The 27,048-nt window shown below is 42.0% G+C and overlaps 1 protein-coding gene across 4 annotated transcripts in view; it reads right to left on the bottom strand.

The window, feature by feature from the left end:
- Nucleotides 1-27,048, bottom strand: part of ccdc24 (coiled-coil domain containing 24) — a 144,813-nt gene that overhangs the window by 81,657 nt on the left and 36,108 nt on the right. For all 4 annotated transcript variants that reach the window (XM_068036394.1, XM_068036392.1, XM_068036396.1 and 1 more), the window contains exon 3: nucleotides 22,397-22,569. In XM_068036394.1, the coding sequence (XP_067892495.1) occupies nucleotides 22,397-22,569 (173 nt within the window). The remainder of the gene's footprint in view (nucleotides 1-22,396; nucleotides 22,570-27,048) is intronic.

The following is a 27,048-nucleotide window of genomic DNA, read 5'->3' as shown; positions in this document are numbered from 1 at the left end:
TTCAATACTATTCAATTCAGAGGAATTACCCAATAAATTATCACTCCAGGGTTAAATTTGTACCCAACATAATATTATTAGTTTATTAGTCTTTCTCCCTTCCCCTTAAACTGCTCCATTTACCCTAACATTCCACCTAAATTACTAATCACATTCTACCATAAACGTTCTCACTTTTGAATTTTGATTTACCAACAATTTGCATTTATATAGTGCCTTTAAATGTAGTAATGGCCCAAGGAGCTCATCACATTCTACAAAATTAACCAGATACAGCTACCATGATAATTTCCCCGATCACTTGCTCAAACAGTAACACACAGGTGCCACAACACTGCTTTGGCCCCAGTGTTATGTTCTTACAGGGCTGGCACCACATACAAGCAGCAGCACAGCAGGAAGAATGAATCCAAATCCATACAACTCCATGAGTAATAACACAGGAGATAAACTAGCTATAATAAAATAAGCTGGAACATAACCAGATCACTATGGGGATAATTCTAGTACAGAACCTTTGGGAACCCAGGGAGAATGAGGGGAAGTACTGAACAGCAGAAACACTATGGCAACGGTAAAGCAGTGCCCTCAACCACCAACTGCCCACATGGCAGAAACCACACTAGGCCAGGCTGTCTGGACAATTGTAGAATTGGTCAAACCGGCAGCTGTGAGGTTACTAGCGACTCCATTTAAAAAAACTCCAATGTACACAAAGCAGCCATGCTCCTTGTACTCCTGCCACTGAGATAACACGTGAACAAAGCTCCAGACTAGTTTTAAGAAAATTAACTGCAGGAACTCTTCAACTATCAGATGACTGAAGTACAAAATGAATATATTCTTATAGGGTGAAAGGGGATGCGTCAAAGTACAGTTCTATGAATAATTAGTGAGATTAAAGCCAATCATGGTGTATGTTGAAGTTGGGGTTAACAGTGCCAAGGGTCATAGCAAAGAGGTTAGAAGATGAGAAGGGAGTAAGGGATATTATAAGCATGTGAAAGTAAAAGAATAGTTAGAGAGTGTAGGACCATTCAGGGATGAAAGAGTCAGTTTAATTGTAGAGGATGAAGGTATGGCAGAGATATTAAAATATGTTGCTTTGCTTTTTACAAATGATGATGGAAATGAGAACATAAACGTACTAGAGGAGAGTATGAAACAACTGACAGACTGAACAACAGAAAAGAAATAGGATCTCAAAAACAGAACAGAGATGGATAAGTCACTGGACTATCATGACATGCACCCTAGGCTGTTCAAATAAGACAACAGGCTCTGGCTACAAGTTTTCAAATATGCAAATTGAACCACAAGACTGGACAGTAGCTGATTAAGCATTCTTGTTTAAAACAGGAGATAAAGATGAACTGAATAATTATTAACCAGATAGCCCAACAATAGTTGTGAGGAAACAAAACTAGCAAGCATGAATTAATCAAGGGCAGCCATCATAGATTTGTTAAAGGTACATCATGTTTGACAAACTGGAGAGTTTTATGTAGAAATTACAGTTGAACAAATAAATGGAATGCACTAGATGTAGTGTGTGTGGATTTTCAGAAGGCATTTGATGAAGTTTCACACTGGAGATTTTAGTAAAGTTCAGGCATATGATAGAAGAGGAAATGGGCAATAGGAATTAAAAATTAGTTGTCCCAAAGTAAAAAGAGTTGGAGTAAATGGGTGTTTCATTGGACTGGAGAATGGCTGTAAATGGCGTACCTAGGGTGGCCAACCTTCCCAGGCTGTCTCCCCGAATAAGGGGTGAATCAACGAAACACTGCAGCTAGTAGCCCAAGAGAACTGTGTACTTTAAATTTAAATATCCAGGAATACCTCCAACCAGAGTTGGCACTGCTAGGTCTACCGAGGGATCAATGCTAGTGCTGCAAACATTTATGGTTCTTTTAAAAGAAAAGCCAGACTTTCTGCCCTCAGTAATCATCACACGGTATGAATTGTAGAAAAAGTTTAATAGGAAGTCTAAGGAGCAAACAGAGTTAAAAGACTGCCAATTTCATATCACCATTACTCATCCTTCAATATGGATGTAAACAGCCAGAATAACATCTCATTTTTGTAGTGAGTTCTTTGATGACTGATGGGACCCACGTTTACTCAATGAGCACCTGCAGATTGAACAGTGGATCCCGAATATGCCGTGTTGGGAATCTTGATTTTTCCAAATCAGTACTCCTCAGCTGACATTTACATTCAGCATCAGCAATGCAACAGTCCTCACAGCAGAAGGAGCCTTCATGGACAGTTTTTTAACATGCTTTCTTATCTTGAGCAAGTTGTTCCTACTAATGAATGTCTATTGTCACTGTTGCATACTCTTTTTTAAGCAATCTTTATATCTCTTTTGCTGTCCACCTCAAAAATCACAATGTTGGCAATGTGCCATAAAACAATTCTTCAGGATTCTAACAGACATTAGCACCGCATGAATGACCATAACAGTCACGTCATCATGAACAAGGCATTTATGCTTAGCATGTAAGCTTTTTTAAGAAACTTGGTGCGAGAAATCTTGTATTGCCATCTGATCGTTTTAGTTTATTTTAGAGATACAGCACTGAAACAGGCCCTTCGGCCCACCGAGTCTGTGCCAACCATCAACCACCCATTTTTATACTAATCCTATATTCCTACCACATCCGCACCTGTCCCTATATATTTCCCTACCACCTACCTGTACTAGGGGCAATTTATAATGGCCAATTTACCTATCAACCTGCAAGTCTTTGGCATGTGGGAGGAAACCGGAGCACCCGGAGGAAACCCACGCAGACACAGGGAGAACTTGCAAACTTCACACATGCAGTGCCCAGAATTGAACCCGGGTCGCTGGAGCTGTGAGGTTGTGGTGCTAACCACTGCACCGCCCTTAAGTGAAAGTGATCCAGTTTTTTTTAATGTCACATGCATGTGTTATCCAAGTGTCACAGACATAAAGCAGGATTGTTGGAATGGCCTTGATCTTGGTCTGCAGGCTGCTGCATCTCTTGTCTAACAGGCACTCACAGTTTGCCAAAAGCTAAGGTAGCTTTGGCAATTCTGCAGGATGCTTCTATATCAATATAGACTTCTTCAGATAGGATGCTACTGAGATAGGTGAATTGGTTCACAGCCTAAAGTGTTTGATCAGATAGTGATGGTAAATTGTAACTGCATATTAATTTAGTGTTTAATTATATTCAGTGATGGGCATGAACTGGGGATTTACATGTACTAAAAATATAGCAGACTGAAACTGTGGTTGTTGGATTTGGAGGCGAATGTTTCTAATGTGTATCTCTATAAATAAAAGCTTAAAAAGGGGGTAAAGATTAAGCTCCAGTTCTATCCTTCACTGCCTGGCTTTCTGGAATAGAATAGTAGATGGACTGTAATTCTTGCCTGCGGCTTGCTTGAGGAGCACCACCATCTTTTAAGGCAGTAAGTCCTGCCAAATTGCAACCAAGCTGTTAGAAGGTGATTCATCCTGGGAGTGGGTCACAAGGGCATAGTCATCAGCAAATAAAGAGTTCAGGAACGAGTTTTTCTAGCACTTTTGTTTTAGCTTGTTGCCTAAGGTTGAAAAACTGCCCATCAGTCCTGAATCTGATCCTATTTCAAGATTATTGAAAGTCACAAGAAGCGTAGTACCAAACAAAATGCTGAGGGGTGATGCTACAAAGATGCATCTTTGTTTGCACCATTTGTAATGGGAAAGGAGATGGAATATATAGGTAAATTTTGACATTTGCATGATACTTTTTAAAAAAGGATTTACAAGCACTGGAGAAAGTGAAAAGAAAGATTTATAAGTATGATACCAGAACTGAGAGGGTATAACTATCAAGAAAGACTAACAGCCTGCAGCTCTCTTCTCTCAAGGAGTAGATTGAGAGGTAAAATACAAAAAGAAAATGCTGGAATTACTCAGCAGGTCTGGCAGCATCTGTGGAAAGAGAAACAGAGTTATCAGTTCTGAAGATCATAGAACTGAAACGTTAACAGCGTTTCTCTCTCCACAGATGCTGCCAAACTTGCTGAGTATTTCCAGCATTTTCTGATTTTATTTCAGATTTCCAGCATCTGCAGTATTTTATTTCTGTAGACTGAGAGGTGACCTAATTTAAGGCTTTAATATTAGGAAAGGGTTCGAAAGGGTAGATGCAAAGATTCATAGAAACTTACAGCACAGAAGGCCGCCATTTGGCCTGTCGTACCTGCGCTGGTTCTTGGAAATAGCAGTCGTGCTCAGTTCCACACCTCTACTTTTTTTTTTATCCAGAACCCTGCAAGTTTCTCATTCACAACTACCTGTCCAACTCCCTTTGAAAATTATTTATGGAATCTGCTTCCACCACGTTTTGAGGTAGAGCTTTCCAGATTCTGAAAACTCACTGAGAAATAAATTTCATCTCTCCTCTAGATTTTTGCCAATGATTTCAAATCTATGACTTCTGTTTCTTCTGCTGAATGGGTCAATAAAGAGCATTTCTCCATTTACTGTAACAAAACCTCTCATCTTCAAAAAAGCCTCCATCAGGTCACCTCTTAACCTTCTCAGTACCAAGGAGAACAGTCTTAACTTTTCCAATCTCTCCTCAGAATGGAAATCTCTCCTCCCTGGTGACATCCTGGTAAACCTACTCTGTACCCATTCCACGGCCTTGACATCTTTCCTGAAGTATGGTGAACAGAACCGTCCACAATACTCCAGCGGTGGCTTAACCAGTGATTTGTAAAGTTCTTGCATGATCTCCCTCTGCTGTTATATTCTATGCTTCTATTTTCTTTTTTCTTTTGGGCCTCCTTATCTCGAGAGACAATGGATACGCGTCTAGAGGTGGTCAGTGGTTTGTGAAGCAGTGCCTGGAGTGGCTATAAAGGCCAATTCTGGAGTGACAGGCTCTTCCACAGGTGCTGCAGAGAAATTTGTTTGTCGGGGCTGTTGCACAGTTGGCTCTCCCCTTGCGCCTCTGTCTTTTTTCCTGCCAACTACTAAGTCTCTTCGACTCGCCACAATTTAGCCCTGTCTTTATGGCTGCCCGCCAGCTCTGGCGAATGCTGGCAACTGACTCCCACGACTTGTGATCAATGTCACACGATTTCATGTCGCGTTTGCAGACGTCTTTATAACGGAGACATGGACGGCCGGTGGGTCTGATACCAGTGGCGAGCTCGCTGTACAATGTGTCTTTGGGGATCCTGCCATCTTCCATGCGGCTCACATGGCCAAGCCATCTCAAGCGCCGCTGACTCAGTAGTGTGTATAAGCTGGGGATGTTGGCCGCTTCAAGGACTTCTGTGTTGGAGATATAGTCCTGCCACCTGATGCCAAGTATTCTCCGAAGGCAGCGAAGATGGAATGAATTGAGACGTCGCTCTTGGCTGGCATACGTTGTCCAGGCCTCGCTGCCGTAGAGCAAGGTACTGAGGACCTTGCTTCTATTTATAAACCCAAGTAACCCACAGGTTTTTATAACCACGTTATCAACCTGTCCTGACAACTTTAAGGGGGTGTGTGTATATGAATGTCAAGGTTTCTCTGCTCATCTATACTTTTCAAAATGCTGGCATTTATAGTATATTGTCTTTCCAGATCAGTACTCCCAAAGAGTATCGCTTCACATTTCTCTATTGAAATCCATCTGCCATACGTCTGCCCATTTCATCATCCTATCGATGTCATCTGGAACATCCGAAGTCTGCAACTATCCTCATCATCATCTACTACGTTGCCAAGTTTCCTATCATCTGGAAACTTTATAATGTTGTTCCCTACTCCAGAGTCTAGGTCATTCATAAAACTTGAAAAAAATGATAGACCCAAAACTAACTTACTTTTGATTTTCAGATTTGCTAGTGTTTCAAATTGACTTGCAAGAGACTGGAGCTAAAGCAACTTGGTCGAAGCTGAAGTACTAATGAAAATTATATTTAACCCCACGGAACAGATGTTAGAGATAGTTAGACCTAAAACTGACACTTGGGGGAACACCACTGCAAGCCACCTGAGTCCGGAAAACATCCATCCACCACCTCCATCTGCTTTCTGTCACTGAGTGAATTCTGTATCCATTGTGCCATTTTCCCTTAAGTTCCATGGGCTTCTCAGCTGTTTCCAGTTGGGAAAGGGATACAAAAGGTTGCCTTTCAACTTCAGAGGATTAGGATTCTAATTTCAAATTCCCTGTTTACTCAAGAGGGAGTTCCCCAAGCACAGGGCTTGGTAGCCTGTCTGACCTGTCAACCAGTGGAAAAGCTCTGTCTATGGTTATGCTGGCCAGCAGAGAAGCTAGGCTAGTGTGGAACTGGGATAACTTTCACAACATAAGCAATGAATTACTGTGCAGAGAATAGTGAAATGTATAACTCGCTATTTTATACTGTACGTACTGAGTTTTTTTTACATCTATTCCAAAGGGGTTAAATATAACTTTCATTAATTCTTCAGTTTCAATCATGCTAAGTCAATTTGAAACACTAGCAAATCTGAAAATCAAAAGTAAATTAAAAAGGATTTCAGCATCCCAAAGCTGAAGTAGCCGTTTATTTTTCTTTAATTCTGATCTCAACGCAAGATCACTCAGCTGGTTAAAAGTCCAGAGCAGCCAAGAAACTTAAAAAAAAAAAGATGAGACTGCTTCCCAACACCAGCTAAAAATTAATCTGTGCTTTCTTTTGATTTTTTTTTCTGCTGCTTTGCAATATAAAAATTCTACAGTTCTATTCTATGAAAATAAAATGATTTGCATGTTTTTGTTTTAATCATCTACTATGATAATGGTACTTATTATGATTGCTACTTAGTCAATTTAGTGACATCTCCAAACTAGAAGACACTCTCAAGTTCCAGGACAGTCTGCTGTTGCAGTTCAAGTTTTCTCTCGCAACATTTCAGTCTTTTGTTCATAGCAAAAGAGGCAACTTCCATTAGCAAAAAATGTTTCCCATGAGTTGAAACCTGCACCTTTAGACCCGACATAGATATCTTTGCGCGGTGAGGTTTAGTAAGTAACCCCCCCAATTGCAAAATATTTTTCATTGGCAGTCATAATTTCAAAAAGGTGGAAAATACCACACCAATAGACCGAGTATAGACTAAAGCTATCTGACCAGATTATTACGTTAATTACTACACAAAAGCAAAATGAGTGATTTAAAATCATAATCAGTTCATTTTGGTTAATGTATATTTTTTAAAAGTGTATTTAAGTGACTAATAGGCAAACAAAACTTGATGAAATATATAGATTTTCTCTTTTAATATGCCTTCCAGATAGAATGCTGAAGTTGATGATGCAACTTATTTCATCTTGGAGTTTGGATCTCTGGCCAGAACCAAAGATGACCAGCAAGGGGGAGATGGTGGCTTAGTGATAATGTCACAACCAGTAATCCAGAGGTCCAGGCTAATGCCCTGGGGACACATTCAAATCCCATCACAGTAGCTGGTGGAATTTGAATTTAATTAATAAATTCAATTAATTAGTAAGAATTGAAAAGTACCCTCATCGATTGTTGCAAAAACCCATCTGGTTCATTAATGTCCGTAAATCTACCATCCTTACCTGGTCTGGTCTACATGTGACTCCAGACTCTAATGCAACATGGCCTAGCAAGCCACTCAGTTGTCAAGGGTAATTAGGGATGGCCAACAAATGCTGGCCTTGCCAGTGACATCCACATCCCACGAAAGAACAAAAAAAAGGTGCAATTAATGCCACATGATAGCCGAGATTTTATCTGGGTGACAGGTGTCTCGATCACTGGCAAAAGTGCAGGCAAGAGCCCCGCATCGCCTCCTCTGGGAAAGGCCTGCCAGATCAAGAGCCAATGAAGCACTGAAGTGGACAGCAGCGGATCAAGAGCCCCAGCGGTGGAGGCGGTGGCTGCTACTGGAACAGCACTCACCTAAGGCCCTGGACCCAGGCCACAGGTAAGTCTCAGCTGGAGGGGTTTCGCGGGGTGAGGGGTTTCGCAGGGAAGGGGATGTTAGGGAGTAGGCAGCAAGGTCAGGGAGGGGCTCTCAGCAGGCCCCCTCCTTCCCGATGCTGGATCCCTCATTCAAGCACTAAGTGCCTTTTAACAAGGGTTCCCCACTCCCCCAGAGCCGGTAAGCAACCAGCACGTGTTTGCTTGGCACCCTCTCCGTGCGACGACAGGCCCACCTGCCACTAGGCTAATTCCAGCGGTGGCAGGATGAGGCCCTTAATTGGGCATTAATTGCCCTAAGGGCCTCAATTGGTGGTGGGGCAGGAAGGCCGTTCACAGGCCTTCCTACCCCAGACTTACTTTGGTTGGAGTTGAGGAGGTGGCGGGCTCCTTCCCATGGCACCATCCCACCCAATTATATGCTCCCTCCTCCTCCAAACCTGAGAAGGGGGAAAGAGCATAAAAGGACCCTGATGTCTTTCATGTTATGATAGTTAAAAAGAATTTAACATATCTCACACCTTATGAGGTGTTAATATCTAATTGCTGATTGCACTTTCATACATTTCTTTTAATAGCTCAACATTTCAAAGAAGTGGTTCTAACCATTAAATAACTAGTTGAAATCCTAATGTGCTGAGTCCTGCCCACCATGGTACTGGAGAGTTTGTTCATTTCCACTGCATCATCAGGAATTTTCTAACAACCCCAGAGAACAGTAGATGCAGCATGAGCCCTACAAGTTAAATGGTAATTATCTGAGCTGGGGGATGGTCACATGAAAGCAGTACTTCTCGTGATTTTTTTCCCCCTACATTTTTACACACAAAGCAGATTGGCAGCTATCTTGAGATGGGTAGCACATGGTATGTGATTTTGCTTCCCATGATTCTTCTCTATGCAAGTTCCCAATCTTAGGGCATCCCATTAAGGAGTTGGGGAGATGGGAACAGAGACTATAGCAAGAGTCCTGAATACAAACATATGAAATTGATGGGCAGGGAAAGGCCAGCTGGTCCATCAAATCTGTCCCACATTGTGACCGTCAGACTATCATGTCTAAACACTTATTCCCTCCCTAAACTCTGAAAGCTCACCCCAACAGCCATGTAATCGCCTGGAAGAGGTAAATAAACAGAAAAAAATCCAGGTCCAGTAAAGGAGAAAAAGAACCTCAAATTCCTCTCTTATCCCATCAGGTGATAAAAGCCAGTCCAGGAGATCACATGGACCAAGTATTACCTATAAAAATATTTACCTTCTATATGATACAATCTCTGTCCCAGTCAGGAACTACTCCAGGTCCCTCTTTAAGTCATGCAGAGGCTCAGCACCCCCCCACACCAGGTGGCAATGTATTCCAGTGGCACACAATTCTCTGGCAAAGAAGAACCATCCTACATCCAAACTATTCTACTTGTACATAGTTTAAACTCATATCTATTGGTCCTCCCCATCTATTAAATTGAAATAATCTATTAATAAGGACACTATCCAGCCCCTTCATTAATTTATAGGCCTCTATCAGGTCATCTAAATCTACACTGTTCTGAAGTGGTGACCAAAGTCATTAAGTCTACCTGAGTAGCTGAGGTTTTTTTAAAGCTATGAATCATTCTTGCAGCTTTCCTCCAGACCTTTGCCAAGACCACTAATGATTAAATATTCTCAAGCAAGGCCATCTTGTGTTTGGGAAAGCCAGAGGTTAAATAGTTTTGACTGCAATTCACATTTCACAGCACATAATCAAAGCAGAGAATATCTAACAATTATAATGGATAGCAATCTTCATCCTCTTTAAATAGGTAACTTCACTATTTTAAGCTTACTTTTTGAAAACAATTTTGCTTATACAAACATTCAAAACAACCAGAGAAACTACCCATTCAGGAGTAGGATTATACATTTAAATAAAAGCCCTGAAATTTTAACATTGGTAATTTTGGGGATGCTCTTATCTATAATGTAGCTGTACCCACACCTGTTGCAGAGAGAGCTGGCGTTCCTCCTCCTGATAATTGCAATAGATGCCCTGTGCCTGAAAAGTAAGTGCTGGGAGCAAACCAAGTAAATAATAGTGTATGGCAAGTTGGTAAAGTAACTTGACTAATGCAAACAAATGGTGGCCTCCACATCAAAATAACCTGATACAGGAATCAGGATACAATTAAATGTCTATGCTTCACCAAAACAACCTTTCAATGTCGTCTTCTTAGACAGTCCCTCGTGACCACAGACGACTTGCTTCCACTCCAGCTAGTGCGTTCTAATATGGCTAACAAGTCTGATGTGCGAACGCAGACTCCACCACATGTGGCGCAAGTAATGTTTGAAGAGTTGGATAGACGAGTTACTTGGGTGGGGGCGGGGCACAGTCTGTGCACTCCTTCTGCTGCCTGGACTTGGCCTCCACGTGCTCCCGTCAAAATCTCACAAGGTGTTCGGTACCTTCCTGAATGCACCTTCTCCACTTTGAGCGATCAAGGGACACTCATGAGCCGATTTGTTGGATTTCTTCAGGGGTGCTTTAAGAACGTCCCTAAAGCATTTCCTCTATGCTCCTGGGAATCCTTTGCTGCAGCGAAACTTAGAGTAAAGCAGTTGCTTCGGGAGGCTGGTATCAAGCATGTGAGTGATGCGGCCTGCCCAGCAAATCTAGTTTTGGGTGATTAACACCTCAATGCTGCAAATGTTGGTTTGGGAAAGGATACTGACATTAGACTGCCTATCCTGCCAATAAATGTGAAGGATTTTGCAGACAGTGTTGGTGGTATTTCTCCAGTGCCATGAGGTGCCTGCTATAGATTGTCCAAGTCTCCAAAGCATATAGAAGTGCAGGGATCAATGCTGCCCAGTACACCATGACCTTAGTCCTGAGTTTGAGGTCCTAGTCCTCGAATATGCTCTTTCTCAATCGGCCAAAGGCAGAGCTGGCACATAGAAGACAAAATCCATCACTGCCTTCAATGTCTGCTTTTGTTGAGGGGAGACTCCCAAGATATGGAAAATGATCCACGTTTTCCAGGGTCTCACTTGGATCCTGATCAACGGAGGATGACTGTTGCGCTGCAGAGTGGGTTGGAAGAGGACCTTAATTTTCCGGATGTTTAAAATAAGTCCCATCCTCTTGTATTCTTCAGTGAAGGAGTCAATGATGACTTGGAGCTCAATCTCCAAGTGAGCACATAAGCAATCATCGTCCGTGTACTGAAGCTCAATGACGGAAGTTGGAGTGATCTTTGTTTTGGAACGGAGGTGACGAAGGTTGAATAATTTCCCATCCGTCCTGTAGGGAGCTTGCTGGCAGTGAGGAGAAAAATTGCAGTGAGGAAGATGGAGAAGAGGATTGCTGTGATGATATAGCCTTGTTTGATGCTAGTCTTCACTGAGATAGGGCCTGTGGTGGTCCTATTGGTAAGGATTACAGCTTGCATGCTATCATGTAGTAGGCGAAGGATGGTGACAAATTTCTGAGGGTAGCCAAAATTGAGGACTCTCCATAAACCCCTACAACTGACTGAGTCAAAGACCGTCATGAGGACAAATAAGGCCATGTACAACAGTTGGTGCTGCCCCTTACATTTTCCTTAGATTTGCCGTGCAGTGAAGATCATAGCTGTCGTGGGTGAAATCCACATTGCGACTCTGAGAGGAGTCCTTCGGCAAGCGGAAGGAGGCAGTTGAGGAGAATTCTTGCAATTATCTTACCTGTGGCAGACAGCAGGGAGACTTTCCTGTAATTACCACCATCGTATGTGTCTCCTTTCTTGAAAATGGTCATAATCATGGCATCCCTGAAATCTCCTGGCATGTGCTCCTCTTCCCAGATCAGGGATATGAGGTTGTACAATCGCACCAAGAATGTATCACCACCATACTAATGTCCTTTAGGGAAGGAAATCTGCTGTCCTTACCTGGTCTGGCCTACATGTGACTCCAGACCCACAGCAATGTGGTTGACTCTTAAATGCCCTCTGACATGGCCTAGCAAGCCACTCAGTTCAAGGGCAATTAGGGATGGGCAACAAATGCTGGCCGGCCAGTGATGCCCATATCCCATGAAGGGATAAAAAAAAATTTCAATGTACTTTCAGAATGGAAAGATAATTAAAAATCCAAGTACAGCAAGTTAGACCCCAGACTTACTAACTCAATCGTCTTAGGTGAGCACAGGCAGAGACAGGGTCAAAGTCTGCCTAAATGATGTAGATTTGTGTGACCTTAGCACAACTCCTCCTTCACAAGGCTTACACTATTCTACAGTGTAGCCTCCCTTTATCCCACACTATTTTCCTAACATGAATGTGCACGTCCAAAATCCCTCTCCTCTTCCCTCTCGCCCACCCGCCCCCATCACTAACATGCTCACAATATCTGGGCTATTGAGCACTTCTTAGGATAGAATATTTTCTGTATTTCTGGGGTCAGGGATGAAGATGCCGTGTTCTGGGGATGAGAAGTGGATATGACGTAATTAACAACATTTTGCAACTTTGCTTGGTTATCTTTGGGGATCAGGGAGTATTTTACAGAACACCCAGGAAAATAAGTAGGTATAGTACAGTTTTACAGTCTATGACAGAGTAAATTGTTGGTTGTTAGTGGAAGGAACAGGTTAGATAAATTCAATAGGCTTTTCTCTGTAGCACAATGTGAAAGAACACTGCAAAAGTCCCTCAATTCACCACTTGTTTTTTTAAAGTTACAGCTCCACAGAGGGGAGCAGAATTTATAAAATAAATTTTAAAAATTGCCAGGATTCTCACTCCTGATTGCTATCCCATGAATTATAGGAGAACTAACCTAAGAAATGCCTGAAATGTGTCCTCAAAATGAAGTCAATAGTTAGACTGAATGCTGGGAAAGGTAAATGTTAATACTAATTAAACCAGAGGTTTATACAAATAGAACATTTTTTAAACTGGCAATAGAAGACAGCTTGTTCAGTGGGGAGTAATGATATTCCACCTTAACAATACCCATGTCCACCCACTTTGTTAACCAAGACCTGAAAAGCTTAGAGTAAATGGGTGAAGTGGCATGTGCAGGTGCCAATGCTTTGTTAATTTGGGTGTTATCACAGTGATTAACAACACAAGGACTCAACTAATACACATCACTAAGATTGATCAATAGAATTGAGGAAGCTTATTTGTCAATTAAGGGCATACAAGATGGTATTTTGGACACTGCAGTCCACAGTCCTCAGTTTAATTTTCACTCTTTTAGTAGTTCCTGTAGTAGTCTTTGTTATTGATGATGTAGGAGTTCTTTGTCCAGTATATGTAGAAGTATGTCTCTGTAAAATTAGAGTGTGTGCACCGCCAACAGAAAATGTTCTGAAAACCACCACCTGTCTCACATGTCAATGATTATATGAGGCAGAATAGGCAATTTCAGGTGCAGGGCAACACATCGATTGAACGACTACCCTGCCTCCAATTTTAACCATTTTAAAAAGCATTGGTGACAAAAGCATAAAAAAATGGTTAGTACATTACTGACCTATGAGTTTTATTTATAAATATTTTCCTCCCTGATACAGAAGTCATGGAAACACAATGATCAAGATGCCAGGTCTGTTTTTTCCAAATGTATGGCAGCGAAGGAAAAGGAGAAAAGTTTTTTGTGAAAACTTAAGACTCATTTACACTTTGATGTTGAGTCAACAGACATTGTTCTGTCCAGATATACACAAAATTCCAATTAACATTCCTGTATACGAGTGACAATGTACATGAATTGCAAAATAGCTGTGCCAGTAGCAGTCAATATTTCCCCATCAGCAACATGAGAGAAAAATTCAGGACACGGTTGCAATATGTCTGAGTTGATTCTCCCAGCTGGCTCAACACTTTTCTTTAATTAAAAGGAATTTCACCCTTTTTGATGAAGGGGGGCAGCTGTTGAAGGAATGAGATTTCTTCGACTCACTTTGTATAAGGAAAATCATTAGCATGTTTATGAAGAACTGGTTTACACTTTAATTCAACTGGCACACAGAGGAAATCTTCGTCACGTGACATCCCAGGCCTGACTACACCAGCACTTATGTAGTTAAAGACCTATGGACAATGGCAGAGGATGGAAATGAGTCAGTCATTCTCTTTTTGTTCATGTGCTTTTCATTGAACAACAGCACATGTCGAGATGCAGGCTGGACTCTCTTCTCGGCTCCCCCTTCTATAGTAGTTAAAATAGAATCATATAAATGATACAGAAAGAGCTAATTTGGCCCATCATGCCTGTGCTGGCTCTCTGAAAGAGCTATTCAATTAGTCCTACTCCCCTGCTCTTTCCTCATAGTTTCCCCAACAAGTATTTATCAAATTCCCCTTTCAAAGTTACTATATAACACAGAGATACTAGCAAAAACTTTTGTTGATTTGCAGAGGTCTTTATGGTCAAACACCTGCTGCTGTAATTTGCAGAAGGCTGAACTGGCATAGCTGATCTGGTGTTGGATCTCGTCAATGGTAGCTTTTTGAGAGATGTAACTGCCAAGGTATGAGAAGTGCTCAACATATTCCAGAGTGTCTCCTTCAACATAAATGGGAGGTGGAACATTTAGCTGACCAGTATGGGTTGATATACAAGTTTTGTTTTGGCAACATTCAAGAACGAGCCGAGTTTCTTGTATGCAGAATTGAAGAGATTGACAGTGACTTGCAAATCTAGTGGAGAGTGGGCAATGACACTGCAGTCATCCACAAACTGTAGCTCATGTTTATCTCTGGTGGTCAGTTACTTTTGGCATGTGGCGACTGACATTGAAGAGCTTTCCATCTAGACAGTACTTAATACTGACACCAGCGGGCACCTGATCTTTGATGAGGTGAATAGCCACCATCCAGTAGATTGTGAATAGTATGGAGGCTATCACACAGAAGAGTTGTCGCCACCATGCTCTTGTACTGCAGAGAGACCTGGACTGTGCATCAGCGACACAAAAGAGCACTAGAGAAATCCCATCTGCAATGCCTCCACCACATCCTCCAGATTCAATGGGATCGCTAGTGTCCTTCTTGAAACCAAATCCACAAGCATTCAGGCAAAACTCCTGCTAAATCAACTCCAATAGACTGGCCACTGTGTCCATGTGGCTGAAAATCATCTCCTCCGCTAGGTTCTGTTCTCACAACCCTCAAATGGCCAATGTTCCAGGGAGGGCAAAGAAACCACTTTAAAGACACTCTGAAACTCTCCTTGAAGCATGACTGCATTGATCTTAACAAATGGGAGGAGACTGCAGAGCATCCTGAGGGGGAGGGTGAATAGCCAGCAGTCGTGGTCCACATCGGAACCAACATAGAGAGAAAAAGGGATGTGGTCCTGCAGTCAGAATTTAGGGAGCTAGGTAGAAAATTAGCAAACAGGACCTCATAAGTAATAATTTCCAAGTTGGTACAGGAAGGAGGACTTTAGATTCTTGGGACTGGCTCTGGGGGAGATGAGGCCTGTACAGGCTGGACGGGTTGCACCTGAACAGAGCCGGGACCGAGTTCCTTGCGGGACGTTTTGCTAGTGCTGTTGAGGAGGGTTAAAACTAGTTTGGCAGGGGGATGGAGACTTGAAGGTAGATTCAGTGGGGACAAAATCAAATGAAAATGGAAGGCAGAAAATTAGTGGATGAGTCTGGAAGGCAGCAGAAACAAAGGTTAGAAATTTTTTTTAAAGGGTTTAGCACTGCTCAAGGGTATATACTTCAATGCAAGGAGTATAGCAAATAAAGCAGACAAGCTGAGAGCACAGATAGAAACGTGGTAGTAGGATATCATAGCTATTACAGAAACATGGTTTAAGGAAGGACAGGAATGGCAGCTCAACATTCCTGGTTACAGGGTTTTCAGATAGAGAGGGGGATAAAAAAGGAGGGGGAGTGGCAATTTTGGTCAAAGAAATAATTACAGCTGAGAGGAGGGATGATTTGTTGGAAGGTTGATTTAAGGAACAAAAAAAAAAAAAGGGGCAGTCACACTGCTGGCAGTGTACTATAGACCCCCAAATATTCCAAGGGAGATAGAAGAGCAGATATGTAGACAAATCTCTGAGAAGTACAAAAACGATAGGGCAGTAATAGGAGGGGATTTTAACTATCCTAATATTAATTCTTGAGGTATATTCAGGAGACCTTTTTCAGCCAGTATGTAGCAAGTCCAACAAGAGAGGACACAGTTTTAGACTTAGTTTTAGGTAATGAAGCTGGGCAGGTGGAAGGAGTGGCAGTGGGAAAGCATTTTGGTGGTAGTGATCATATTTCAGTCAGTTTTTATATAACTATGGAAAAGGACAAAGATAGAACAACTGGGGCAAAGCCAATTTTACTAAGCTGAGGAGCGATTTAGCAAAAAAGTAAACTGGAAACAGCTACTTGAAGGTAAATCAGTGTCAGCGTAGTGGGAGGCAAAGGCGAGATTCAAGGGATTCAGAGTAAACATGTTCCCACAAAGAAAAAGGGTGAGATGGCTAAATATAGAGCCCCACGGATGTCAAGGAGCCTACAGGGCAAGATAAGGCAGAAAAGGAAAGCTTATGTCCGACACAGAGAATTCAGTACTACAGAAAGCCGAGAGGAGTATAGAAAATGGAGGGCTGAAATCAAAAAGGACATTAGGAAAGCAAAGAGAGGGCAAGAAAGAATATTGGGATCCAAAATCAAAAATGTTTTATCAATACATTAAGAGTAAGAGGATAACTAAGGAAAAAGGGCCCATAAAAGATTAAAAAGGTAACCTATGTGTAGGGGGGGAGGGGGGGGCGTGGGGAAGATGTTGATATGGTTCTTAATGAATATTTTGCATCTGTCTTCACAAAAGAGGGGGACGATGCAGGTATCGTAGTTAAGGAAGAGGGTATGAAGTATTGGATGTGATAAACATAGGGAGAGAGGAAGTGTTAATGGGATTAGCATCAGTTGTATAAGACTTTGGTTCGGCCACATTTGGAATACTGCGTGCAGTTCTGGTCGCCACACTACCAAAAGGATGTAGATGCTTTGTAGAGGGTGCAGAGGAGGTTCACCAGGATGTTGCCTGGTATGGAGGGCACTAGCTATGAAGAGAGGTTGAGTAGATTAGGATTATTTTCATTAGAAAGACGGAGGTTGAGGGGGGACCTGATTGAGGTGTACAAAATCATGAGAGGTATAGACAGGGTGGATAGCAAGAAGCTTTTTCCCCAGAGTGGGGGATTCAATTACTGGGGGTCACGAGTTCAAAGTGAGAGGGGAAAAGTTTAGGGGGGATATGCGTGGAAAGTTCTTTACGCAGAGGGTGGTGGGTGCCTGGAACGCGTTGCCAGCGGAGGTGGTAGACGCGGGCACGATAGCGTCTGTTAAGATGTCTATGGACAGATACATGAATGGGCAGGAAGCAAAGAGATACAGACCCTTAGAAAATAGGCGACAGGTTTAGATAGAGGATCTGGATCGGCGCAGGCTTGGAGGGCCGAAGGGCCTGTTCCTGTGCTGTAATTTTCTTTGTTCTTTGAAAGTGGATAAATCACCAGGGCCAAATGAAAAGTACCCCAGGCTGTTAAAAGAAGTCAGGAAGAAAATAGTGGAGAGTCTGACCATCATTTTCCAGTCCTCACTGGATACAGGTGTGGTGTCGGAGGAATAGAGGACTGCTAATGTTGTACCTTTGTTTAAAAAGGGAGGGAAGGATAGACCAAATAATTACAGGACAATCAAATCAGTCTAAACTCAATAGTGGGCAAATTATTGGAATCAATTCTGGGAAACAGGATAAACTGTCATTTGGAGGGGCACGGATTAATCAAAGATAGTCAGCATGGATTTGATAAGGGAAGATCTTGTCTGACTAACTTGATTGAATTTTTTGATGTAGTAACAAGGAGGGTTGATGTGGGCAGTGCAGTTGATAAAATCCATGCAGACCACAAGGCTTTTGACAAGGTCTCACATGGTGCACTGGTTAAAAATATAAAAGCCCATAGGATCCAGGGAAATGTAGCAAGCTGGATACAAAATTGGCTCAGTGGCAGGAAACCAAGAGTAATTGTTGACGATTGTTTTTGCCAATGGAAGGCAGGTACCAATGGTGTTCCGCAGAGCTCAGTACTGGGTCCCCTGCTTTTTGTGCTATATATTAATGATTTGGATGTAACTGTAGGAGGCATGATCAAGAAGTTTGCAGACAGCATAAATATTGACCATGTGGTTGATAGGGAGGAGGATAGTTGTAAACTGCAGGAGGATATTAGCTGGTGGGCAGAAAAGTGGTATATGGAATTCAACCCGGAGAAGTATGAGGTGATGCATTTGGGGAGGTCAAACAAGGCAAAGGAATATACAATTAATGGGAGAATACGGAGAGGTATAGAGGAAATGAGAGACTTGAGTGAATGTCCACAGATCCATGAAGGTAGGACAGGTCGATAAGATATTTAAGAAGGCATATGGAATAATTTCCTTCATTAGCCAAGGTCTAGAATATAAGAGCAGGGAGTTTATGCTGGAACTGTATAAATCATTAGTCAGGCCACAACTTGGAGTACTGTATGCAGTTCTGGTCCCCTCATTACAGAAAGGATGTAATTGCACTAGAGAGGGTACAGAGGAGATTTACTAGGATGTTGCCAGGACTGGAAAAATACAGCTATGAGGAAAAATTGGATAGGCTGGGGTTGTTCTCCTAGGAACAGAGGAGGCTGACGGGAGATTTGATTGAAATGTACAAAATTGTGAGGGGTCTAGATAGAGTGGACATGAAGGGCCTATTTACCTTCGCAGAGATGTCAGTGACTAGGGGGCATAGATTTAAAGTGATTGGCAGAAAGATTAGAGGGAAGATGAGGAAATTTTTTTTCACCAGAGAGTAGTAGGGATCTGGAACTCCCTGCCTGAAAGGGTAGTAGTGGCAGAAACCCTCAACTCATTTAAAAGGTGTCTGGATCACCTCAAGTGCCATAATCTGCAGGGCCAAATGCTGGAAGGCGGGATTAGGCTGGGTGGCTCGTTTTTCAGACGGTGCAGACACAATGGGCCAAGTGGCCTCTTCCTTTACCACAACCTTTCTATGATTCTACCAATCATTCAGAATGGCGACAACTTGTCCACCAAGCTGCATCATGCTTCAAGTCCCAACGCCTTAATGATGAGGCAGAGCGTGGGCAGAGAAGGAAAGAAAAGGAAGCAAATCCAGCACTCCGAACCCCACTACCTTGTGGGACATCCTGCTCCATGTGCCCAACAACCTGCAGGTTGAAAATAAGCCTGCACAGTCACAAGATGACCAATGGCAAAAATTCATGACCCTGGAGTAGACATCATCCTCAAATCAAGGGACAGTCACCAACGAGAAAAGACAATTGTGGATTATAAGCAAAATTTTGTAATCCTGTCATGTGATTCTTCCCTATTAATAGATTAGAGAGGGTTAACTGAAGTTGGTTTTAATCTGACCACAAAAGCAACATCCTTCTTAAATGTTTTACATATCTCAGTAATGAACAAATTCCATCAACACTATCAAAAAAGGCCGAAGAATATAGACAAAAAGTAGGACGACATTCCACACCTCTTCGATCAGCTGTTGTTTGCCCTCCTAAATTAGAGACAAAGACATAAAAGAAAAAGGATCCTCGAAATCCTGAAACAACCAAAGCAATCTCATATTTATAATCTTCTCACCTACATTAATGGTTCAGTTTAAGTTTCTTGCTGTTAATTAAAGCTAAAGGATTCAGACTGCATTAGTCCTCAAAAGAAAAATCCTTTCTTGCCACAATGAACCAAAACAACTGCGGTGGAGCAAAATGTCCTACAGTACATCAAATCAACCATCTGGATACTTATTTTTCGAAATTATAGATCAGTAAAAATAGGAGACATCAAAGTAAAATTTAGGTTTCCTTTTTAAAATGTTGTTTCACTTCATTTCTTTTCCAGCTTTCCTCATGCAACACACTGACAATTCACACAATTTTAGGCAGATGATCTTCTCCCTGGCATCCCCTAACACCACCTGAACCAGGAGGTACTTGGACATTTTAGGGCACCTTGTATTCTTGGAGAAGAATTGAATCTGCACTTTGAGTTAACAAACAAAACACCAGTGCACTTTAGACTTCCAATTTAACCATTAGATCTTTGTTTTGATTATAACCTTCTGCAAGACACATTTAGTTTGTACCCTGCACAATACATTGAAAACATTCTATTTTTCTTTGATGGTTTTCTCCATAATTTCAACAATTTTAGTCAACTCTTAAAATCAGAAAATATTCATTTATTAAGGCTTATTGCAAATCATGTCCCAATATCAGGGCTGAATTTTTCCAGCTTGCCGCAATTCAAAAACTGCAGGGCGCATGCGTGGGAGTTACTCTGCAGAGCCACCACTATATTTAGTGCGGCAGCTCATTTAAATGTCCAGGGCGAACCGCCCTCCTTTTCCCCCCCCCCCCCCCCCCCGATGATGTGGAGGCGGCGAACGCTCTGTCCCCAGCGTTGCGCATACGCCAGTGCCATTTTTAAAGGGCTTCAAGCCCTTCCAATTCATTTAAATTTTTAAAGGGATAGGAATTGTACATTAAAAATGGCAAACTTGATAAGTTTCAATACCCTCTCCCACCCCACCATGACAAAACAATTAATCCTTGCCCTCTCCCCAAAAAAAAAAACTTACCTTGCAGTCCCGACCTTCACCCCCCCCACCCCACCAAAGTTTACACACTTTGAACCTTACCCCTTCCCACCACCCCCAGACCAATCAAAACAGTTTCACCCCGCTACCCTCACTCCCACCCTGAAAACTTACCTCCTCCCCCCTCCCCACCAGTGTCCCGCATCGGATCTGCGGTTGGAGATCCAAAGGTGCGGGAGTCTCAGCAACGGGCGAGAATATGGCAGCGGGATGACCGATGGGAACAAGTAGATAAGTAATTAATTAAAATATTTAAATCCTGCTCCTGTCACCATCCTGCTACCATGAAGCCTCTCCGCCGCTGGTAATATGGGGGCAGGCCCTTTCCGGCGTCGAAGCCCATGGCGGGCCTCTCCCAGAGGCATTTTCCAGGCCCCAACCCCCCGCATGACCCCCAACGTCAGGGGCCAGTAAAATTCGCCCCAAGTATTTAAACTAGTTTAACATAGAAACATAGAACATGTATAGCGCAGAAGGCAGCTTTTCAGCCTATCATGTCTGTCAGACTTCATCTTCAAGGATTTACAAATCATTGCATTCATTACATTGATACATAATTGTACAAATGTTACCCTGATTTGCATTAAGACATAGATTAATAAAAGTAGTAAAAATGGGCAAGATCAGTGAATCCTGGTCTGAGAGGCACAGTGGATTAGGCACACTGATCTTTCATCTCTCCAACCCAGGTTTGAAGCCAATGTGAATTAATAGTACAAAGGTCACTTGTCTCTGCTGAATGAAAGGGTCCTAAGTGCAATGTGTTTAAGTAGACTTGAGCGAGTTCTCCTTAGGCATTAAGTACAAAATTACATGTATGTGGAATGACGGAGTTCAGAGGGTGGGGGGGATAGGTGGTGAACAGTGGTGCTGACACGACAGAGGTATGTCATTAGAGTTTTGTGTAGGAGAAATGATTACTACAGAGCCACAGAGAAGCACCTCCATGGCAAGGCTCAGGATCAGTAGTTTCTTCAAGACAAAAGCTTAAAGCCGAGACTACTTCAATCATGAAAACATAAATACCTGGCTCCTAATAACTTGTGTAAAACTTTTTTTAATTTATTAGTATTAAAAGAACAATGTGTCGAACTAGAAAAAGTGAATTGGCCCATCAAGTTCACTCCATCTGATCAATCTCCTGAAGGTGATATATAACCATGGATTGCACCCCGAAGACGACCAAGTTGCATGAAATTTCTCACTGCACCCCAAATGTAAAGCAAGGCTATTAAGGATATTAAAGGGACCCATATTATTCACCATTAACCAGCTGCATTCTACTGATTGACACATACATAAGCCCAACAGATCACAAATTGGCCTATTCTGTATGGTGCTTGATCATCTGTGTATATTTTTATGCTTTTCAAATCATATTGTTAAGCAAATAGTTGCCCTTTCTTATTAATTGTTCCCTCCACACCCAAAGGTCACGACACATATGCTGGGGTTGAATGCATGTTTTTTTTTAATTTTGCAACTCCCTTCCAAGTTTGATTACATTTTTTTTTTTAAAAAGGCTAGTTATCCTATAAATTGTTCTCAGCAGAGTCACCCACGCCTATCCAAACTATAAACATTGTACAAATTCCGTACACCTCAACACGGAGACATTTAGAATTTGCACACTCCTTTTAGCTATTCTGGTCATGCTTTCCCTTTAACAGTGGCCAGTAATTTGCATCTCTTCTCACATATGACAATACTATTCACAGCAGAACACAAAACCATTATCTACACCATTCTTATAGGACCCACAGAATAAAGAAATCTTGTGAATACTCTACCTGCCCTCCTCACATGCTCTCTTTTGAATATTTAAAAGCAGAAACTGAATTTCATGTCGAAGCAGGTCCTTGATGGCAGGAGGCTCTGGTAGCACTGCATGTGAAGCTTGTGATTGAGAAGCTGTCAATCTGGTTGCTCTCATCAATCGCCATATTTCCAATAAAGTGGCTGCCTAAAATCAAGACCGATATTAAAAATAAACAAATGAAGGAGTTTATGGAAAAAAGGGAAGGGGAAAAGAGGAAAGGGATGGGGAAAAGGGGAAGGGGGAAGAAAAGAAATAAAGAAAGAGAGAGAATATAATGGTTAGCCAAGAATGATGGCATATCAGTTAGCACATAGGCTGCGGCACGGTACAAGTAGGTAACATATCACGGAATCATACGGCAGCATAAAATCAGTGGAGTTTAGCTCCAGCAGTTCATTAACGTGATCTAATTCATACACTAATACACAGACCAGGCAACATTACTCTACGTAATATATAATTCTATTTTTGGAGTTTGTGTTTACTGAAAGTGGGGGCCAGGACAAACAGGGACTTTCAGCAAATTACTGTGATCACATGGTTGAAACAAAATGGTATTGCATTTTGTTGCAAATTATAATTTCATCCATGGACTCATGACATGTAAACCAACATGATTAACAATCATCACCCAAACACAAAACGAGATTAAAGTCTTGAAACTGTTCGCATACAACCAGTTTTTATATATATACACACACTAGTAAAATCTCCCATGGTATTGCTCAGAGCAAATCATGTTGTTTTATAAGGAAAGGAGCATGATATCATGCAATACAGTTATTCTGCTGCTAAAGTAAAGCTGTATTCCTTTAAGCAAACTCTGCCAAACAAAGTTTAATTGTTGGATCAGAAAGCCATGCAGATTGAATATTTGTAAGTTTCCGATTGCCAATCACAAGTACATAGCTTTAAATAACTGGCTTTTCTTGTTTTTTTTAAAAAAAGAAACATATATCTAAGATCAATATGGATACAGTTATTCTGGCTACAATGTCAGTAAGATAGAGTAGAGGATCCAGGCAACTGGGAGCTCTCAGTTGTATTAAGGCAATATGGGGTAGAGGAGGAAAGGGATGTAGGGGTATACCTTCACAAGTCATTAAAAGTAGCAATGCAAGTTAATAATGCCATAAATAATCCAAATGAAGCACTGGTGGTTCATTTCCCGAAGAATGGAAAGTACTGTGAACAGTTCTGGTCACCATATGACAAGGAGGATATAGGAGCCTGGAGAAAAGGTACAGAAATTATTTACAAGGATGATACCCGAACTGAGAGATTATAACTATCAGGAAAGGCTGAATAGGCTGGGGTTCTTTTCTCTAGAAAGAAGGCTGAGCTTTGACCTAATAGGGGTCTTTAAAATTATGAAAGGGTTTGACAGGACAGATGTACAAAAGATGCTTCTACTGCTGGGGGAATTCAAACTAGGGAGCCATAAATATAAGATAGTGTTAATAAATCCAATATAAATTTCAAGAGAAACTTCTTTACCCAGAAAGGGTTAGGATTTGGAACTTGCTGCCACATGAAGTAGTTGAGGTGAGTAGCACAGATGCCTTTAAGGGGAAACCAAATAAGGACATGAGGGAGAAAGGAGTAAACGGATGCGCAGATAAGATAGTACTGTTAGTTTACATGTGTTTCAGAGGGTCTGGTAACGGTCAGAGGGAATCATGGGATATGAAAGTGCTGGGAAGTTGGTGGTGGGAGGGATTGCTGGGGTTTGGCAGCTGCAGTGTGGCTGCTGGAATCACAGACATTGGAGTGAGTGGTGTTCGAGTCAGAGTACTCAGAAGGGAGTTCTGGAGTGTTGGAAGAACTAGGAAACATTTTTCAGCGTCTAGTAGCGGTAGAAAAGAAGCTGTGAGGTGTGGAAACATAAGAGTGTTTGTGATCTAGGAGAAATGGGAATGGAGTACCTAGGTCTGGGAGGAGGAATAGCTGTGCCTGGTTGCATAACTATTGGAGATAGGGTTCAGAGTATGTGGATATAGGGTCTTTGGACCCACAAATATGGGGCTGGAGGAAAAGTAGAAATCGGTAAAGGTTTCTGCTTGGAGTCTAAAATTCCATGAGCTGCTCCTCTGATGGAGGAGTGGCAGAACACTGCCTCAACATAGTCTCAGACTGAGGAATAGGATAGTTTGTATGATGAGGTCAGGGGTCGGCAACATTGTTAACTGAAGATTGGGGGCCGCAAGATGAAAATTCGACACATCTAAACAAATACATGGCAAATTGTCAAGTGTCTCTGGTGGAATGCATAATTTTCATACATTATATAAAATACATTTATGTATCAATAGAAAAAATTGAAATTAAAATAGAATCAACTTTTTTTTTTTTACTTATTTGCATCTTTGCTATTCCTTATCTCCAGTATATGCACGTTTACATTTCATGTCAATTTGTAAGAATTATGTATAAGCATATTTGAAAAATGTAAAATATATTGCATCATTTTTAGAAGAGCACATTTCCATTTTAAATAAAAAACAGTAATTAGAAATTTACACATAAAACTGAAAGAACGTTTGTTTGTGTGTTTTATAACAGATCTTGTGATAAACAGAATTTCTTTTACGATAATTTTGTCAGTAGAGTCAGCTTTAAAGCAAAGTAACTTGAGATGCGTAGAATTAAAACAATTTTTCAGCTATTGATTCTCAATAGAAAAATAGCACATTCAGAATACATTATTGCCCAATATATTAGAAACAATAACGGTTGCAACCTTAAAACTGTTTTTCAAACCAAAGGCATTATCTATAACCACGGTGTAGCTATACCATTCAAGTAGGTTTATTTAGAGCACAACGATATTGGTCACAAAAGGAACACAAAAGTCTGAGTGTATCAAGCCTGTGTCCTCAGTACCTTGCTCTATGGCAGTGAGGCCTGGACAACGTATGTCAGCCAAGAGCGATGTCTCAATTCATTCCATCTTCGCTGCCTCCGGAGAATACTTGGCATCAGGTGGCAGGACCGTATCTCCAACACAGAAGTCCTCGAGGCGGCCAACATCCCCAGCTTGTACACACTACTGACTCAGCGGTGCTTGAGATGGCTTGGCCATGTGAGCCGCATGGAAGATGGCAGGATCCCCAAAGACACATTGTACAGCGAGCTCGCCACTGGTATCAGACCCACCGGCCGTCCATGTCTCCGCTTTAAAGACGTCTGCAAACGCGACATGAAGTCCTGTGACATTGATCACAAGTCGTGGGAGTCAGTTGCCAGCGTTCGCCAGAGCTGGCAGGCAGCCATAAAGGCGGGGTTAAAGTGTGGTGAGTCGAAGAGACTTAGCAGTTGGCAGGAAAAAAGACAGAGGCACAAGGGGAGAGACAACTGTGTAACAGCCCCGACAAACAAATTTTTCTGCAGCACCTGTGGAAGAGCCTGTCACTCTAGAATTGGTCTTTATAGCCACTCCAGGCGCTGCTCCACATACCACTGACCACCTCCAGGCACTTACCCATTGTCTCTCGAGATAAGGAGGCCAAAGAAGGATAAAATAATCATTTGACGGTGCAGAGTACAGCATAATGATTAGCCTTTTATCCCCACAATAAAAACTTTTCTTGAATAACTTTTTAAAGGCTTTTTCACATCAATCAGATCCAAATGGAAAAGGTTGGGAGCCACGAGATATTCAAGAATTGCCTGTGGCTCCGGAGCCACAGATTGCTGACCCTAGGGTGCGGTGGAATGCAGGAACTCTCTCCTATGCAGCCCTGTAAGGTGGAACCACCCACAGCAGCTTAGGCTGAAGTGCTCATGGGTCCTCAGCAACTAAAGAGAAAGGGAACCATTTTGATTCCAGGCAGAAGACAATCAATGCCCTGTGGGCTTAATTACCTGAAACTCAACAACAACAAATGTTTATATAGTGCCTTTAATGTAATAAAATGTCCTAAGACACTTCACAGGAGTATTATAAAACAAAGGGCGGTATTTTATGCATCTCGTGGAGTTTCCGACGGCAGAACTGGAGGTTGGCGGCACTTCCGCTACTGCCCTTTTTTCCAGTTCCCATACAATTATAACGGAACTTAAATTTTACAACGGCGGGCACAGAAGACACGTGCGATTAAGCGGCGGGGCCGGCATTTCATTGGTAGATCCCTCATTCTGCAAAGCACCATTAACGGTACGGCTATGATTAATTCCACATTACAATCATGGAGGATCACCAGCTTGGCTGGTTTTCCAATTGATGCAGGCATGTTATTTACCTTCAATAATTTTAATTGTGACCCACCCTTATCCATTTGTCACCCTCTCCCACACCATCACCACCTGTTTAATTGATCTTTTCATCATCACCATAATGGCAGCCAGGAGGCACTGACCAGCCCCATGGTTCAGTGAGGCCTCCCTGAAGGTGCTGCTCCAGGGGGTCAAGGAAAAGCAGGGAGGTCCTCTTCCCAGATGTCCTCAGAAGACCCACCCACCTGATCAAGGCACCCTGTCCTGAGGTGACAGAGGTGGTATTGAGCAGCAGGGTCATGCGCCGAGCCTGGGTAGAGTGTCGGAAATGGGTGAATGACCTGCTCAGATTGGCGAGGTTAAGTGATGGGTCCAAAGCTTTACAAATTTTTTTTTTTTTTAATTTGT

Source organism: Heterodontus francisci, chromosome 8 (assembly GCF_036365525.1).
Source record: "Heterodontus francisci isolate sHetFra1 chromosome 8, sHetFra1.hap1, whole genome shotgun sequence".
Classification (NCBI taxonomy): Eukaryota; Metazoa; Chordata; class Chondrichthyes; order Heterodontiformes; family Heterodontidae; genus Heterodontus; species Heterodontus francisci.
The sequence above is the reverse complement of the archived record's forward strand: the minus strand, read 5'-3'. Positions and strand labels throughout refer to the sequence as shown.